At 34.9% G+C, this 20,079-nt stretch overlaps 1 protein-coding gene across 1 annotated transcript in view; it reads right to left on the bottom strand.

Moving 5' to 3' along the window:
• The window catches only part of MMP16 (matrix metallopeptidase 16), a 182,767-nt gene that overhangs the window by 76,826 nt on the left and 85,862 nt on the right, over positions 1-20,079 (bottom strand). Inside the window, exons 2-4 of the mRNA XM_085308543.1 lie at positions 19,436-19,584; positions 12,287-12,409; positions 1,470-1,774 (exon numbers count right to left, since the gene is read on the bottom strand). Coding sequence (XP_085164669.1) covers positions 1,470-1,774; positions 12,287-12,409; positions 19,436-19,584 — 577 coding nt within the window. The remainder of the gene's footprint in view (positions 1-1,469; positions 1,775-12,286; positions 12,410-19,435; positions 19,585-20,079) is intronic.

Raw genomic sequence — 20,079 nt, 5'->3', positions numbered from 1 at the left:
ATAAACCACATCTTAATTTAGCCTCACAACACTGTTACTGTCTATGTACCTGAACTGCACAACAGAAGATTCCCACTGATATTTCTCTGAGCTGAGCTCAGAGAAGAACAGCACAAATACATGAGCAGTGCAATACCACTGGTTTTTCCCCAGCAAGAATATAGGGCTTGGTCCACGTAAAATAAGCTTCTTGAACCCCTTCTGCTAGTAAAGGTCTTCACAATGCAGATCACTGCTCTGTTGCTTCAACGAGACCACTACAGTGGAAGTATTGCACCATTAGGACAGTTATAGTACCCTATTTATACTGCTGAAATATTAACTTAAAGCTTCATTATAAACACCATCCTAAAAATACTTCTAAAAGGAAAAAGCTCTGCATACAATTTGGAAGATCATACGTGAGAAAAGGCAAGGAGCAGAACTAAATAAAGCCCCTAACTCTTCACAAGTTAGGTGTAACATCCAGACACAACAGTTTTGTACTTCTTATTCGTCATCTTTATCTTCTTTTCTACATTAATAAATGCATTATTTCCTTTTTTTGTTTGTTTGTTTTCTTAGGAGACTCTCTCAAACTCTATGCAACTGACTTTGAGAGATCTACTAGGACAACCAAAGATATTCTCTTCGGCCGGAGCCACTTGGAACCAAAACCTGTCAAAACACCAAAGCAATGAATGCAGGATACATCTACACAAAAACTCTTCTTGGACACTATTCTGCAGACATAAAAGCTAACTTTGAGTTAGGTTTGTTAGATAATGGCAGTTATCTACTATTACTATTATCTGTTACTATTTAAGTAATTTAGCCATATGAAATTGGAGATCAGCAAGCACCAGTGGATAGTTCTGAGAAGAGTATCTTTATTCTAAATTCAGAAAATTTTAGGTGTGTCTACTGTACTATGCAGTCACTAATGCAACTATTGGGACTGTACAACTTAAACAATTAACAGTTCTGTAGTTCTTAGGAAACATTAAATATGTTTTTCTGGAATTTAGTCTCTAGGAACTTGATTTTGAACTCTATCATGGCATCATTATAAAGAAAAAAACAGTAAGACTAGGTTTTATGCACATAGACATCCCCTGTACCGGTCAGTATTCTTAGTTGTTCTTAACCTCTCTCATAACATCACTGGTAACAAACACTCAGTTTTCCCTAAACTTAAAATTAATTTTACATGACAAACAAAGTCCAATGGTTGAATGAACACAAGGATTCCTAACAGAATTTAATGCTTTTCAAAAGAGAAACACCTCTTCACACTATAGTTTACATTTATAAACTGTTCTGCTGAAGATTCCTAATAGATCCATCAACTGCAAATACTTCTAAAGCAATGTTAGAAAACTATGTGCCTTTCAGGTCAAGGAAGCATTGAAACACATCTGTTAGCTAAAAATTCATGACACACTTTAATTCATTTTATTTATTTTGTTTAAACTGAAATCTTCTCTTACCATCATGATTAGGATTTCCCAAAGTCCACGGCTCATCTGAATCAAAATGAGTGTCTCCCCCGATTCCTGGCCCAGGAAAATATGCATGGGCCAAAAATCCTCCCTCCCCATCAAAGGGAGAACTGTCTCCATGAAAACCTGACGCAAAAATGATTGTAATATCCACATCCCTCTTGCCATTTTCTAGTTCAATGTAAGGAACTTCTTCAAACGTCAAAGGAGTTACATTCTGCCACACATCGAAGGCACGGCGAATGGCTTTACGAGTTTCAGCATCACCTACTTTTGGAGTGACGTTCTTTATGCTGAAAGAAACAGAGAAACATTAAATAGATTAAATCTGGCAGAGTGGTTAATAACACTGCTCTCATCCATTTTCCCCTCATTATTAAAAGCACTGTGCTTTTAATAAACAGTGCTTGTCAGGCTTTATATCCTTAAAGAAAAATATTTCTAAATAAGCAGGTGAGAAATTATTGTGTCAATCTCCGTGGTCTTTTATGCTARAACTCATTATACGTTGGCTAGATGATTCCCAGCAGTACAAAAAAACTTATTTTTAGAACATTAAAGATATTTAAAATTAAAAATTCTTAACAGTGGGATAACCAGATTAATCAACCACTGACTGTTTACCTCTTGGACCACAATTAGAATCCATCACAGCAAGAGAACTGCACGTAATTTCTGATCAAAAGCTGAAAATGTTTCCAGTTAAATGAAATTTTAGCTTCTTAGTGAGTCCATTAGCAGCAGCAGAGTCCATACTGTGACCACCGACCACTATTTACAAAGCCTTAAAATCAGTTCTCGCTACATTTGCAACTAGATAGATAACTCCTTATCAGAAACAAAGCCTTTCTATTTCATAACAGACTAAGATGTCCTTTTATGATCTGATTACTTCTATTTATCCTGCATAAAACTGTAGAATTCATCAGAAATATCATTTCACATGGAACAATGATGTGCATTYAAAAACACATATTGAGAACATTTCAGTCTCCACTACTTCTTCAATGACACACACAACAGTGTGTGCACAACACAGTGCAGAGAAATGCCAGAATTATGTTTGAGTTCAGAGTTACAATTGCTAGTAAATTAGAGTGGAATTAATTGCAAAAAAAACCCCAAAAAAACAAACAAAAAAAATATGTCTAGCCAAGACTATTGTTTTTCTGTTCCTGTGTTGAAACTGCTTCATTTGGATGCACTTTTGTTGATTTGACATGTGCTTGACTGAATGCGCAAGTAGTAACATTGTCCTGTAATACATGTAAGATTATGTGAGATTTATGCAAGTTTACACAGTGTGATGTGTAAATGGAGAACAAAAATATTTTCRTGAATAAACTTGAAATGATTCATGTTTTAGGAGTATTAAATGCGCTGATAAGACAGTAATGTGGGTTTATGTAAATGGAAATTTTACATATATATTATTGTGCTCAAAGGCTCATGAAAAAAAACATAAAGTTATCTATTTTGACTTCCACTTAATTACTCTTGTGATTAAGAGTCCAACAGTATGGATATAACCAAAGTAAAATTTCTTTTTAGCTAGTACAGATACCTCCAGGAAGGTACTAGGCCAGATTAGAAGAGAGGAGGCAGCAGAGAATCCACCACTTTGCTTGATCTCTTGTTCCAAAGATGACTTAACCCATAATTACATAGTYGTGCCTATTTTCTTATTTGAGCTCATCTGGCTTTTAACACTGGTTCTTGTTGGGTCTTTCTCCTTTAGATTCAGGTGTTTTTATGTTTCATTTCAGTCCCCCCAAAAGATATATYGGCACTGCACAGTAATTAACTTTTTGTCATCTCCTTAAGTTTAAAGTTTGAACTCTTTAAATCTCTCACTGTAAGACAATCTTTCAAGTCTATTAAATGTTTTCTGTGCTTCTTTGCACTATCTCCAATTTTTAATGTCCTTTTAAAACTGAGTGTATCAGAATTAAAAAGCATTGCTGTATTGATCTCTGTCAGAGGGGAAAAGCCTTCTGATCTGCAGGCTCGTCCTTATCCTCTATGATGCAAATATCAGGTGATTCAAATTGCTTTGCGTTATGTCCTTCCCCCAGAAATATGTACTCATCTGTAAACTTATGATCGGTGTTGTGCTGATTTTCAGGTGACTGAAAAAAACGCTGGRTGCACTGGACCGAGTATCAGTCTCTGCAGAACCCCATGCTAAGAAGTCCCTCCTTTGTGAATTACTTTTTAAAGATGTCTCAGTTAGCAAGGTCTTAACCTGTCAGCCCCGTGTCTTTTGAGAATGTATAATTTTTAAAAATCAGAATGYCATGTGGCACTGTGTCAAAATGGTTCACAAAAAACACACATACACTGCCTCTGCAACAAACTTCACAACAGTTAATTTGCTCCTATGCTGAGACCACCAGGGATAATGCTGACAAACTTTCTCTTAGYCTAATCTTGCAATGTGCTCTGTAAAGGATCAGAGTTAGTTCTCTTAGTTGCTACAACATACAACGAATATAGTAAGTGAATCAACAGGCTTTTATAGAAAATGTCTAACAAAACTGATTTCATTTTGGAAATAGTTAAAAATTCAGCTGACAGGTACAATTTGTTATTGTTTTTTATTATTTTGTATGCAGGAATTGTAGTAAAGGATCAAAACCACGCTTTGCTTGGGGTTATGTAAATATAACAAAAGATGTTTGCTTGCTCTTCTACACGATGTGAGGAAATGAAGGGATAAAAACAGATTGGAGATTTGTATCTATGRAAAATAATTACTTGATCTAAGAGGATTTGACTCATATTTTGAACTTTATCACTTCACATTTTCACTTTTTCAATGCACAGAGTCAACTTTTTGTTATAGATTAAAAATGCAAAATTGAGCCACTGTGCTAATTTCATACATATTAACTAGGGTTGATTACCTYGGATGGGGGACCCCTTCCAGGGGTTTCAGTTATTGAGTTACTGTGAGTTACTGTTGAAACAGCACTCTAATCCCAAGGTTCAAAGTAAAGAAAAAGGATTTTTCAAAGTATACACTCTATATTACAGCAAAATAGATTTCTGGCTTCCAAAATAGCCTTCTGGAGAAAGTGAGGTTATACTGAGAAATGCTGCTTCTAAAAGAAATAAATCACAAGTTATTCCAATATAAGAATATTTCTAGAAATAATTTTTAACAACTATGGTCATCTGGGAGACTGACAAATGATTGTCCATTTTAATATGTCTTTAATACGAGCCATGACCAGTTCTAAAAAGGCAAATTCTAATCTTATTTTTAACACAGTCTTGAAGTCCAGCTGAGAATCTAGCTTAAAATATTTCACCAATATAGACACATAAAATCCAATTAATTTTACATTTCTTTCATAGTGTTGACCATATAACCTCTAAAGGGAAAGTATACTAACAAGATCAAAGCATACAATATATTAACTCTATCAGAGATTTTCTCTTAAAATCTTCAGTTTGGACTTATCACTGCAGTAGCAAATTAAATTGTTATGCACTCCCTTTTCCTGCTATATATTGCTCTACATCTTAAAGTCATCACTCACCTGTAAGAGTGGTAACTGTCACTGGTATCGTAAAAGGAGAAACTAAAAATCTTATACTCAGTGTGTCTAGAAAATAAGGCTCAAATAAAAATAAGYGTGAGTCATGCCAGCTGAGAATCTCTCCTATTACATGGCAAAAGCATAGCAAGACAAAAGCCATCATAATATGAAAACAATACATCCTAAGTACTGTTTTCCTAACCTTTATGACCAGTGATCACTTCACAGAAAAAACAGCCAGAAGAGAGAAATCTCAAATGCTGACCTTGAGCAAATCTGCAAGGGGAACCTTGTAAAGGAGGTGAAAAACATACTCATTATGCTTTGCAGTGCAAAAGGTCTTTGGTGAATAGAAGATGATATGTAAGATGAAATATTTACTTTGTAACATTTTACTAAAAAGTAAACTGAGTGCCACTTTGTGTGAGTTCTTAAAGCTGCTATTCTTGGRTGACCACAACCAGGTATCCTCTGAATACAGTATTTTGTGATTACTGTTGTTGTTTGACGCAATGCTGTTTTCAACCTGATAGCTGCTTTAGGCACCAGAGCTTTTAAATTTGTATCTTTTGCACARGAAAGAATAAGATTGCTCCAGTGATATGTGTTTTTAACACTGATGTACTATTTCTACAGAAAGTCTAACTAACTAAACTTAGTTCTTTTGTAGACTATTAGTCTGAAATTTTGAGTTTTGTTATTTTAGAAAAGCTCTGAGTTTTTCTTCTCCTCTTCCTCCCCCCAAAAATATCCAAAAAACGCTCCATCTTTCAATGATTGTCATTTGGCTGCAAAGGCCTTAGGATCCTTGTAAGGCTTTCAGGACATACCTCACTTGGCTGTTTGGAATCAATCATCTGAAATTTAAATACAGTAAATTAAATAAAATATATTTGCTCCTATATTTCAGTATTTCCTTCTTCTTCCTGAGTTGTCAATAGAACAGCTCCTTATTATATTTTTTCGCAGAAATTGCTATCATCCTTTCTATAAAGGTAACTTTTCTGACCCAACCTGAACTCTAGAGGTAGTTTAAGCAAAGGCTGGATAACAGTTGAGTTATATTTGTATAAAGCTTAGCATTGATCTCACACCTTAGCAGTAACGGTCTTCACAGAAATTGTTAATAACTCTGTAGTAACTTTTCACAGTCTGCAGGCCTTGATACTTCTACTCTCCATTGTATATAATAAATACTGTTTTAAAGAGGGGTTCTATGCTCACTTGTGCATTAAATCCAAAGTACTGGACTAATAAAGTCTTACCACACTGTTGTGCTGATTAAACGGGATACTAACAGGTGCTCTCAGGATTATTAGGTAATTATAACAATGCAAGAGGGCATTTTTATTTTTCTAGAAGATAAAAACATTAATTTAATATTAATAGGGAGAATATCTCTAAGATGCCATTTCCCCCAACCATTCCAAGATTTTCTTGGAGGAAAGTAACAAATGGGAATTTTTCTTCTAAATAAAGGATGGACAWGGAAGATAAAAGAGCAGGAAATTCAACTGAATGGGTAAAAAGTCACTAATCTAGCTGAAGTAATCAGCCAATTCTAGATCCATATTTGATAAGAAATCATTAAGATAGAATGAAATGAAACACAGCTTAAATCTGAATAGCATGTTAAAACCAACCTTTCCATTGCCATTGCTGTCAATCAAAACTAAACTGARGTTTTTCCTTTTCTTTTTATCTCAGTGTTACTTTTATTGAAATGAATACATTACCTCTTTTCAAAGGTATATYTCATTTTGTACCATCATTTCCCTAGAGATACTTTCCATAAAGTTACTTCATTAATTTCTCACTGGTTTAGGTTTTCTTAGCTTAAACTTCTTCCTAGTCTCATTTTGCTAACTCTTTGTAGCTGTAACCTAAAAACCTTTTTCATGTAAAATGTGCTCTTCATTCACACAGCTACTGCTCCAGCTGATTAAATACAAGTCAGAGAGATTGCTTTTGATTTTCTTGATCTATGGCCACATTAAAAGTCAGCCTACTGTTGCCATGTTGGACAGAATCTATAATTCTCTTGGCTCTTCTGTTTCATGGATAATATTCTCTCTGCAATTCATTAAARTGAGCTGAAAAGTGACAAAGATGGAATTTCCAAGACATAAAACCAAGATTAGCAAACATACTTCTCAAATAAATGCTTTTACGGGAAATATGTTCTAAGGATCCCAATGTCATAACATCCTATTTAATTTAAAATGCATAAAATGCAAGATAAGAACTTCAAAATGGTAACATATTAATGTTCAAATATTGTATTATTTCAAGATTACTGAAGTAAGTAATTGTTAAAGAAGAAAGAACTGATACACTACAGTGAAGGTAAATTTTAGCTGAAAAAAGCTGACACTAAAAATACCTATGGTGAAGAACATTTTTTATTAATTATACTGTGGAAGAGCATAGCTAATCAGCTTAATTGCCTGTTAAGTAGGGATCCTTTCTCACAAGCACAGTTATCTGGACTTTTTTCATTGCATAAAGTTTAGAATCAGCATGGTGTAATTTAATCACCTTTTACTATATATATTTTATGTGCACTCCCCCCATCCAGGAGGTAGAAATGCTGAGGTATATAACACTGCTAATATTGTTCTTTAAAAAAAGGAAAGCATCACGCTTATTAAATTACATTTTGGGAAAGCACCAGACTTTAACAAAGGGGAAAATATGCTTAAATTAGCACTCAAGGAACTGAATACTCAATTTTATTCAGATTCCTAAACAGTGCCTATCATAGCATTAGAAAAAATCAGGTGGATGGGGAAACTTTCCCATGTATCATAAGGTTGATTAGAAGTGGAATTTTTATGGCAGTCTCATGGAAAGCTTGCAGGAGATGCACCTATGATGACATAAAGAGTGTTTTTCAGATCCTTAGTTAAGGATCTCATTCTATACTCATGCTTACAGCTGAAAGCTAATGCTTATTATCAGGAATCCTTGATATCATCCCCGTCCTGTAGTTCTTACGGGTTAAAACCCTGTGGTAGTCTAACAGCTTATCAGAACTTTGTAGCAGAAAACAATTAATATCTCTAGTATAAATCCCTATTTTTCTGGAGTTTACAGCTGCAGCAGATCATCAGAACAAAGCTTGTAAGTAAGAACCGTAAGAACTCATGAGTGGGTCACTATGAAAGCACCTGCCTTAGGAGAACCCTAAACACTTCATGCCACTCAGAATGTTTTCCACATATGGAGATATCACTTCTCCGTAAAAATCTCTGCATGAATTTCCTATGCTACCATGTGCTCTGTGATTAACTGGAAAATTTGTTCCTGGTTTCAAACACAGGGTAAAACTCTAGAGCCCTTAGCAAGCACACGGTTCAGTATTTCCTCTCGCCTAAGGTCATGCAGGCCTCGTGTGTCTGTATGGAAAGCAAATGGTACTGAGGAGTAGCCGAGTCCTGTAATTGCCTCTAGCATGTTTCAAAATATGTTACTTAGCTATAAATCAATAAACCTGAAATTAAAGCATGGAATATCAATTCCATATTGAAGGATGGTTTTCAGAGGTTTCAGTTATTCATTAATTGGTTGAAGTTACAATTCCTTTAGTATCTCTGAAAAATTAGACTATAATTATTTCCCCTTATTTCTGCTTTTCTTTTTCTGTGGAAAGAGAATAGTCTTGTGTCTTCAGGCTGAAATAACATTGACATATCTTTCAAAAATAATGCAAAATGCATGTCATTATAATGCAAAGCTTAAGTCATCATTTCAGGATTGGCAGAGATGGCCTTTCACTCAGGTACAAACCACTGCCATGAAAATTCAGCATAAACTGACTGTAGCAGCTACAATCACTAAACTGTGTAATTCCTCAATTTAGCAAATTTTCCCTAAATATTCCTCCATAGTAGTACTTTTTTTAATCCAATTTGTTGGTGCTTTGAATCAACAAAGTATCAGTCTAAGCATTTTCTTAATTCAGTATTTTCTTATTTTTCAAGATGTCTTTAAAACATCCACGGAAAACGATCTTTTCATATTCCACACACTGTGAGTCACTCAGACTATAGAACTAATGTAGTCTATTGTTAACAAGACAGACASGACCCTTCATTGCATACTGGAGCTCCCAACTAATATTAATTAATCTAACTGGAAAGCATAGAGTTAGACATGTCCCAGTTTTTCATCTTCCAGTGCTCGAGGATGTATCCAGCTKGTTGAGAAAGGAAGGAGACATTAGTCTAGTGCTTGACCCAGTGTCCACTGCAGTCAGAAGACGGTTCAATTAATTCTAACTGGTTTGGGATGAAGCCCTTGACCATCTACAGTTAAGTTTGTCCTAAAAATTAAATGAATGTTGCATATTGCTGAACAATGATTTCCCRTCCTTAAAACAGCAAAATAAAGGCATGGCATAGCTTTTAAACAATTATTTTATTTTAAAACATTATGAGYTTTTTGCAATGGGCTTAATTCAAGATAAAGCTTAGCTTTACAGAGAACACTCTCCAGTTTTATTTGTGAAAGCGTTCTGCAGACTGAATAATCTGAAAATTGATCAATGACTGACTCTTAGTGCTAGAGTTAAAATTAAGAATAGCCTGCCCAGACTTCTGATGAGGCAGACTTTACATTCAATAATTCTCTTTCTAAAAAAAAAAGCATATAGCATTCAGATTCTATTTTACAAAGCTGATTGCTTTATTATTATTGATTCACATTCCTGCTCCTTCTTTAAAAAAAATTAGATGACATACTTCCCTAGCAAAAGAGAAGGTTGTTGATTTTTGAGAGAGACTCATAAGTGTCTTTGTAAACATCACCTTGAAAAGAAACAAAGATAAAAATCTCTTAATAGGTTTCATAGATCTTCTCTTCGACTCTATTATTCAGTCAGAGATTGTTGTGTAGCCTGATACTGTCTGAAATGTGAAGGGAGTATCAAGACTGTATCATAAAGATCCTTCTAGTTTGTTCTGTAATGCAGCTATAATTTTTATATACTCTAGATGTTCTTCTTTACTCCTGTACTCTTCTGGCTAGGAAAAAGTTTCAAAAAATATCATTTCCTAATCAGTTTCTGCTTCTCTTTTGGTGAAAGTCATATTAATATAAAGCATAAGTACAAATAATCATGCTTACAGGGTAAACAGGCATGAACATGACAGAAGATACAGCAAGTAATTTTGTCATGCAACTTCATTAGAAACAGAACTTCTAAGAATCACCCTATTTACCAAATCATGTAATTGGAAAGCTACATTCCTTGAAGGAGAGAAAGTATAATAATGCAACGCTATATCCTATATGTTACTAATAAAACACTATGCTAACATTCCAAGTATTGGAAATTTGTATCCCATTTATATTGTCTGTAACTAATTAGTATTAGACTAATTAGTAACTAAGAGGCTAATCTGAAAAGCATTTCCTGCTAGCCTCATTCTGATCCAATTAAAATCAATGGTAAAAAATCACCCAACATTTTAGGAAAAAAAAAMCCMAAAACATTAACTACTATTGAGATCCATGCTCTGCTCATCTTTGTGGGTTTCCTCTGAACATAACAGTGATGTCCGTGGAATACAATTTGTTGCCTCCAGTTCAGAAAAGCAGGTGAGCGTAGCCTTGTGCTGAGATGACTGTGCTGGCTGGCATCTGTCTCGCCGTTTGTTCCGTGCCTCTGACATGTCCTTTTGAAACGGGGGTGAGGTGGCAGACACTGGAGTGAGGCAGAAACTGTTCTTTCTTTGGAGAAACTACTAAGCTTGCTTGAGACGGGAGTTGTTTTGACTATCAGSTATGACTAGCCAGGAAGGGACATAACTTGGAGGTTATGAAGAGACTCAGAAGCAGTACTGAGAAAAATGGAGTAGACAAATGATACCAGAGATATGACCAAAAGTTTGGGTAACAAAGCATCTTAAGTCATTCGGTTAAGCCTGTAAATAGGGAACCACTGGGAAGGACAAAACAAGTGGGGAGAAATGTGGGTTTTTTTTCTCTTTCTTTTTTTTTTTTTTTTGTCCTTCGTTGTTTTCAGTTTTCCATATTATGAAAGTTTAATACTGTATTTTTTGTTCTAATAAAATTTGGCTTTTGTAGTTTAAATATCTTTTGGTCTGTAGACTCCTACAGAAAATTTATAGGCTGAGTCACCTCAAAGCTCTGGTCAATTAGAGGTCTTGTCACGGTGAAAGAGCAAACATTTTCCAAGAAGGAAGGCGTGATATAAAAAATGGCTATAAATTCTTCAAAGTGAGAAAGATTAGTTGCTTAGGCTTACATTAGGCTTAATACTTGGCACCCTCATTTATTATTATGACTAATGCCTTGGGCAATAGTACATGAAAATATAGAAATGGTCAGATTTACACTGTTGTAAAAAWTTTTGTAGAGAGTAGAGAATCAGACTCCATATAAACATGGAGGGGGAAAACACATATTTGTACRTACCCTTGTGTGCCTAACCACATTTATGCAYGTAAATGCAGATGAAACTAAAATGYCATAAGTGGGCATTCTTATTCTGATCAACTCTGTACCACATCTGCATTAACAATAAGGCATGTTTGAGGTCTTAAAAAAAAATCTCCTTTAAAAGACAAGTCATAGCATTGCTATAGAGTAACTAATAAAATTATCTCTGCACTRTAGTATGAAGAATAGTCCAGAGAAAAATCAATTTTGACAGAGTAGGTGACATACTGTCTAAACTACATGCCAGACTTACGCTGGGATTGCCAGAATTATACAGACGTTCACCTCCCCGCATGCCCCTATGCCCATCATCGTAGAGACGTGGAGTGGGCAGGTCAGTGACTCACCAGTCGCAATCAAATTCATTTGTACTTTGATACAGACCTGTAGGCACCTGCATTTTCCAGAGAGTGACTCCCTTCAGTGGTCTATTTTACATATTGAAGTAGAGACCTCAGTTTCAGTACACTACTGCTTTAAGAGCAACGTTCCCTGAAAAGTTGCCAAGAGGGCTGAAAGGTTAAGAACATATTGGGGGTTAATTTGATCCTGCAAGTTTTAAAGAACTTAGTGTTTACTAAATATATGCAATTTCAATCAAAAAAAAAAAATTATTCGCTTCTTAGGTAATATATAAGTACATATCCCAAAGTTATTGAAATTTGTATTTTTATACCACAAATTAATAAAAAAAMCCTTTTTGAAATGTTGACAAATATTTCAGAAACTTATATTTACCTTTAAAAATGCTCAGTGCTACCACGGAGTTATAACTCTATATTAATATTTTGGTACCTGTAAGTGATATGTTTATGTTGCCACTTCTGTCCTGTTAATGCGTATCGTTTCCGACGAATGTTAAATTTGGAGCTACCTCTTGTTTGGTCAGGAACACCACATCGAGGCTTCTTCATCCAGCTGCAAAAAACAGTACCACATAGTTAAAGCAACATGGAAGATAAATCATACCACTGTACCCAAATAACAAGAACGTCAGTATTTTTTTGAAGTTACACCATCACCAAATTTGTGCCTACACACAAGAATGACTATCAACAGGAAGAGTCATCTTGTCACAGGCTTTGCAGGSATGTTTTGTGGAGTTTCACTGCCTCACATGACACTCAGAAATAAATTCATTTTCTGTTGCTTTTCCTAGTTTGCTGTTGCTACAAACTCTGAACAAAGACTTCACAAACAGACAAGTCTTTCAGCATTCATAATTTATTCTGATTCTTTCAAAGTAATTATGACCTGTATTACTGGATTACCTGCTGAAGATGAAGTTAAAATATATATACAAAGACCTAGTCAAAACACTAGGTCCTGAATTTTGTTTTTTCATTCTGTGATTTTGCTCTGTCGTCTCATTGTAACTATATTTAAAGAAGCCTCAAGTTCTTTTAGTTAGAGGGCATAGCAAGCTGACAGATTTTTTTTTTAATTCAAGAAACTGAGAATGCTAATATTATAATATTATTAATCTCTTCATTAAATGATTTTACTGTCTTCCTGTCTTTTGATATAATGAAACATATCACCTTTAACCACAACTGTAGACTCTTAGTGGAGTTATCTAACTCAAGAATTCTGCCTAAGAATACTTAATGCGCTGCATAGAATCAAGCTGAAAAGGTCTAAATCCTCAACCAACCAACGACCTTTCATCTTTCCTGCAAGTACTCTTCGTTCAACATACGCAAGATGAAGAAAAAACTGTTTTGTCCAAAAGAAAACAAGGAATATTTGCAGTGCAAAGGACTATATATATAAAACATAATCGAATGAAACCATTGATTTGTTAAAGAAAACAGATCCTAAAAGACAGTAAATAAAATTTTTAGAGTAGCAAAGATGAAAAATTTTCAGTTCCATACTTAAGAACTGAGATGTGCATCCTAAGCTTTATAACTACCGATATAGGGCAAGGCGTATTGCATACTGAATGAATTTTTAGAGATAGGCTAATGGAATACGGACTTCCAGCCAAGCCAGTCACACACTCGTTTTCATAAATCAGTATGGAGRGGTATGTAAGTACAGCCAGGCTTATAACACTTGGTTTATACTGTAGCTATGGATTTATAGCAGATTATTTTTAAATGACKAAGTACGAGTTCAGCTGACCAGCCGTGGGCAAGTGTTGATTCAGCAAAGTAGACGTCAGTGACTTCTGGGATATGTCAATATTGCCAGGCTAAATTTGCTTTAATAATGGAGCTAAAAGGCAGATTTTAGTTACAGATTAAAGGGCAGTTCTATTCTTCTCAGTATGATACCATATTTACCTTCAGTAAATGAGATTCAAAATTGGCTCAGACCTCAGAAAACTTTCAGGTACATGTTGTCAGTAACACTTTTTCTCAGTGTATATGTTAGATCAGCATGCAGTTACCATGCACTTTAATGACCGGGTATATTCACATTATGTTGTTGAAACCGCACACACACACTCTGTAGGAAAAAGACATATATGCAGCAAAAGACAAGTTTTCTCACCTAAGGTAGTATCACTATATCAAAAGAAAGAAACGAGTAAAGCAAAAAACCAAACAAACAAAACAAAGAAACCTTGTATTTTGTTAGAAACTGTACAAAAATGTTAGGGTCTGGCATAATATATGTAATATAATATATCATTTCTAATTGTGTTATTTTAAGGACAATGACTTTAAATACATTGAATCAGGCCCCAAGGCAAAAAAAAAATAGTCAAGTTAACTGATGGGAGACCTATCTTAATAACAGAGTTTCCTCACCTGGCAGAGACCCAGGGCCGATAAGAAGTGTAAATATTCAAAGTTGTGAATTTAAAAGTCAATTTTCAAAGCCATTATTGAAATAAGCTCTCCAGTTATGCCAAGGTTCAATACTCTTACAGAAAACACAGTTAGCATTATAAAAGGTCTTATGCTTCAGAGAAAGATCTAATACAAAATGACAAGATGAGCAGGTAGCACGGATTCAAAATYCAATACTTTACCATCTTACTAATACTAAAAATTCATTTTTTTAACAAAACAAGACGTAGCCCAAAATAACTTTTTATGCAATTTAAGAAAACATAATTTATTCTTGTGTTAGTTCTAAAGTGGTATGTACCTATCAAGAATATTATGCTTCTTTATAGTTTGRGTGGGCAGAGGATGCTCTCTATTTTCATGCTGTCTAATCCATTGCTATTCTTATGGCTACAGGGTGACTGGTTCTGTAGCTCGTACACAATAAATGTCATTAAATCTATCACCTAGATCTTGGTTAAGTTTGTCACATGAAGTTTTAAATAAATYATTAAACAGTCAATTTCAGAGCCCAGTCTTTTATAGCACAGAAATGAGGCAAAATGTCAACAATTTCTGCCACCCAAATTTCCCTTTTCATTTAATTTTAATTTAAAAGATAGTTTTGTAAACAGTACCTATTCTCACTCTGACTGGGGGGAATACTTCTATCCGAAGTAATTATTAATGCTTATGACATTTGTGACTACTGTGCAATTCTCTCTTCTAGCTGTGAGAGAACTGACAAAAATAAAATTCATTTCTATTTTCTCCCAGCTATACCGCTTTTAACATAATAAGATCAAAGTGTTCCATGTTTTTGATCGCTTGTTGAATTTTAATTAAAATTTTCTAAATAATTCATTTTTATAAAAGCAGGTACATACTGGTAATGACTTTGCCTCTCTTTCATCTTTTCTATTTGTTTCTGAACCTGTGGAAATATTTTATGCAGCAGCCCCTAAAAATTAATATTTTATCAGTACTCAATAAAGAGGCTTAATTGTAACTAATATACTCTATCTGCAGACTATGTCACATTAAATTCTTCTCTAAGCTCCATTAGTTTGAATCTTGAGGAGATATATATGTCAAGAGAATTAAAAGAGTTTAGACTCACAGAAAATCTGAAAAGATTAAAATAAAAATATGCAGCAAAACTGTAACGCTCCTCCAGTAGAGAGAGAAAGCTGAAACTGAACTTCTCACAACCCAAGTCTGTTTTCTAAATATACTTGGATATCTTGGATATTTGGAGGAATCTCTTTCTCTCTTCCCTTCTTAAACCTTCTGGAAGAAATGTGAAAAAGTCACATTTTGTTCTGAAGTAGAATCATTAATCAAATCATTAAAGAAATCTGCATCTTTTTTTTTTCTTTGCTCTTCAGCCCTAAACTCTCTCTGTTGCTTCGGTTCTAGGTTAGTGCTAAAAAACAAACAAACCATATGAAAACCTTTTGCTTTTGTTAGAGATGTTTGCAAGGGTTGTTTTAAGAAGAGGCATGTTCACCTAATAAAATAAAGGAAAAAAAAAAAAAAAGAGAGAGAGAGTGCCAAAGATCTAACATGAATTAATGCTTGGAAAAACTATAGACATTTATTAAACTACTTCAAGGTAGTGCTCCCTGCTTTCGCCCATTTTCCACCTTTTATCACAAAGGTCTCCAGGGTTTTCATTGATTTCAGTGGTCTCATGGTAAAAGTTCTTGTGAGGAGAGGGAGAAGTGCTTTCTGAACTTCTTTACTGTCCCTCTGTACTCTCACCTCCAGGACTTTATTGTCACTCCTCTAATTACTAGGAAATAGTCAAAGAATGATGTAAGATAGCATATTTCAACCCTCTTGTTGAGAATGATTTCTCTGCAAGGCTTCTCATGGAATGGGAGCTGAAGAAACAAGACCACTTGGATAGCTTTTGTATGAAAACAACATTTATCACTAAAACAAACCGCTGATTTTTTTTTAATAGATTAAAATTTACTGCTCACTCTTATGCTGTGACTGATAATTAACATGTAAGCAGTGAAGATCATACAGAAAGGATATATGATTGCATTGTAATTATAAACACTGAAGTAAATTTGTAGAGAAACCCACCTGATCATTAAATGGCACATTTGCCGTTTATTTTAAAAGGATAACATAAAGTGAATGATCTGATATTACTGCATAGATTTACTCAGCACCCTTATACACTACGATTCCACTTATAAACCAAGAACTTTGTAATGCACTTTCATTATAACACATATTTCTGAAACACAGATATTTTTGGCATAATTATATAGTAATTTAAGAAAAGACAACTACACTTTTCTATTTAGTATGTTTGTTTACAAATGCAAAAGAATAGGAAGGCAAGAGTGGGTCTATTTTTGAAAGCCTCTTGTTTTAATGAGCCATTGACTGAGTTTGGCAATATAGAAATTAATCATATAAAATACAGTGGCATCCAATGCAAATGTTAGGCTGCATTTTCATTTGGTTTCCCATTGTAATGACATTTCTAACATCTCTTATATCTTCACGTCATCTAATGATGCCTCCTTCGACCACTCACTCTTCCTTATCCCTAGCAATACACATGCATCAGGCTTTTCAAGCCACCTGGGAAATAATTAAATAAATAAACAAAATAGAAAAATAAGTAAATGATGAGGAATAGGGGGAAGATGAATACCGTTCATATTTATGCATATTTATGCATACTAGTCAAAATACTCTTTAGGGGATTATCTGTTTCTCACAACAATAAAATCCCCCCAGGAGACCTGTGATAATGATGCTACAGGACATTATTTCTCTGCAATTATTCCCCAAGTAGGTTCCTATCAAGTTGCTACAATAACTTCTTTTAATTATTTGTCCTTCTGAAGATGAAGAGGTACACAACAATCTCATCTCAAAACATGCTAGAGAGGCAGGTAAATCCCCATGTAACAAGATGAGAGAAACAATATGTTTCTATGAGGTTCTTGCTGCAGTCTTTATTTTGTAATCCAAGCACTGTATTTGATTATAACATTTATTAATCAGAGAAACAAATGGTAAGTTGCTACGTATTTCTAGTCAGAAGAGTATATATACTCTTCTCAGAAATTAAAAGAGAAAATTACTTTAAATGTTTACAAAATACTGCCATAATTGAACAATTAAAAAAATCTATCCTTTATTATACAGCYGCATCTGCCAGGGATACTCAGTGGTCTAAACTGATGGTAACTTGAGGCCATATATTAATCTAATGAGTTTCTATTTTCTCATCATCAATGCAAATATGACAAATCTTTAAGGAGTCAGTTCTGCTTGCAACTTCACTGAAGTCAATACAAGTCCAAATGTGTAAGCAAATGTGGAATTCATCCAGCATGAGTTACATATACCAAAAAATGCTTGTGCTTTAATGTGGCTTTCCRTGCAGCAGAAAATCATGTATCAAAAGATTTGGAAGACTCGGTCTATATGAGAATGCAAAATGAAGGCTTCGGACTGCTGTGTAGGTGGATTCCTCTGTCTTTTACACAAAAGAAGAAATGAAAACAACCTTGCTGGCATGCTGGCCAGCATGCTCAATTTAGCCAATATAAAATACTTCCCTTTGCAGTTAAAGCTTTTTCCTTTTTTATTTATTTTTTTTCAATTTGCCACCTGATGCACTGAAGTCAGAGGCAGCCTCCCTTTTCCTTTGGTTGCCACTTTCTGTCCTCTCTGTACTGTCAACTGTGAACAGATTATTTTCCCTGTAGTGAAATAGAGTGCCTCTTCCCAAGCTTCCCTTAATGTGTTTTTAAAAGGCTCCTAGTACTGGTGTAGTAGCAGCCTCCCCCGAAGGCTCAATCGCCGAAGCTCTGTGAAGAGCCTAGTCTCTACTCTGCAGCCTGCAGCCTGGATCATAAACATGCTTTAGAGCATGACTCTCTCACAAGGCATTTTCTGAGTCTACTGCTATTGCACTGCGTGTTCTAAGGTCCTTTAAATTCCTAAATGGAGGGATGTGACCAACTCACCTCCCCTTAGGGCAGCCCTAAAGCCCTACTGCTTTTCAATGCARTAACGCATGTGCCAGTGGAATTAAATGATTTTTCCAACCCTGCCAGCACTCTAGGTAGTCTCTTCTCTAAACCATAAATAATTGAAAAATCATTCATATCAGCTACTTTACCAGGAAAGAATAGAAAAGATGACACATCGGAGTAGGGCTGAAAAGTCGGACACGAAAGAGGAATTTCTTCCCCAAAAACATTTTCTGTCTGCTAATATTAAAGAAGTAGTGGAAATAAATTTCAACATTATAAATATCAGAATTGTAACCACAGTGTTATTTTGTTATCATTTACCGTTCAAGCAAGGTAACAGCTTTCTAAAATCACAAGATATAGCCTTTATTGCATTTTAAGTGAAAAAAGTCCAATGAGCACTTCAAATCTTAGTACCAGACAAGCTTTTTTAATTGTGTGCTAGTAATCTTTCTTTTTTCATCCTCCTGGCATATTTCTAGTGCCACAGTATGTAGGTATTTGGACGTATCTTACTCTATTGCACAAAGTTTGACTTYATCTATGTTTGGCCTGTCAGTAAAATCAGATGCTGCCTACCTTACATGACTTCAGGCTTGCAAAGAGCATGTAAAACTCATTTGATTTTACTGCATGTTAAAATGATCACACCTGTGCTTTTATTACTGGAAACCATTAAATGAATGGGCCAGCAGAGCATGTTAAAATCTTTTGCAATGAGGATAACGGAATTTGCACTAAAGATTTTCCAGTAAGAGAAAACTCTTTCCATTGTGATACATTTTGTTAATTTACTTTCCTGCCAAGTTTGAAAAAATTTGGCCACTTCTGCATTGTTAACCTTGTGGCCCCATCTTCAGTTAACCCTAAAACACTTTCGTTAGAATCACCAGTACAAAAGCAAGCAGCACAAACGTGACTACCAGCTATGATGAAACTGAGCACAAGAAAATAAATAAATAAATAAGTAAATAAAGGTTGGGGGTAGGGGAGAGAGAGAGAGAGAAACACTTTAACTCCTCATCCAAAGCTGCAACATTATTCGGATATCCCATCACCATGCTTCACGTGCTTTTAAAGTTTTTGCAGTTGTATTTTATTCTTCCTGAAACAGAAAATTTGAGAGCAGTACAGYGCCAGTTACTTACTCAATTGTGTTCCTGTCCACTTTTCCTGTCATATTAATGCCGTAGAACTGCTGCATGGCAGCTATAGCTGATTGCATGGTTTCTGCAGAGCGCAACACCGACATTCGGGGGTCAGTTGGCGGAAGGTAGCCATACTTTTGTAACCATACCTGCAATGACAAGTGCAATGACTATTGAATAGAAATTAGAGGTAAATAAAATGCTTCCTAATAATTAGTTCTGTGTCATACATGATGAAGCTTTGGTGCACCAAGCACCATTTCTCTCAGTATTTTGCAGAGGAGAAATTCTTTGGGTTTTTTTTTTTTTTTTTTTTTTATCTCCTTTATTAAAGATTCTACTGTTTTAAGACACAGGACTTGTGTTTTGCACCCAGGAGCTAGCTTTCTTTATTCTCTGATACCTCCTGTTTCAATTATTTATTGAATGTAGTTATTTATCTCAAGTTACAGCTTAAGCATCTATCCCTAGCTCTAGGCACTTCAAGAAATTTTACATAATACTATTCACCATTTATAATAATAATCCACAAAAGAGCTCATGCAATGGTCCTACATTGGTATTTTCTCTCAAACAGCACAAAAAGAGGGTGGGGACAGATTCAGCTTTCCAGGAAGATTATTGAACTCACATGTTGATAAGCG

Source organism: Rhea americana, unplaced genomic scaffold, assembly GCF_003343005.1.
Source record: "Rhea americana isolate MKP2758 unplaced genomic scaffold, rheAme1 scaffold_0, whole genome shotgun sequence".
Lineage (NCBI taxonomy): Eukaryota > Metazoa > Chordata > Aves > Rheiformes > Rheidae > Rhea > Rhea americana.
Note: the sequence above shows the minus strand (reverse complement) of the source record. Positions and strands in the feature narration are given on the sequence as shown.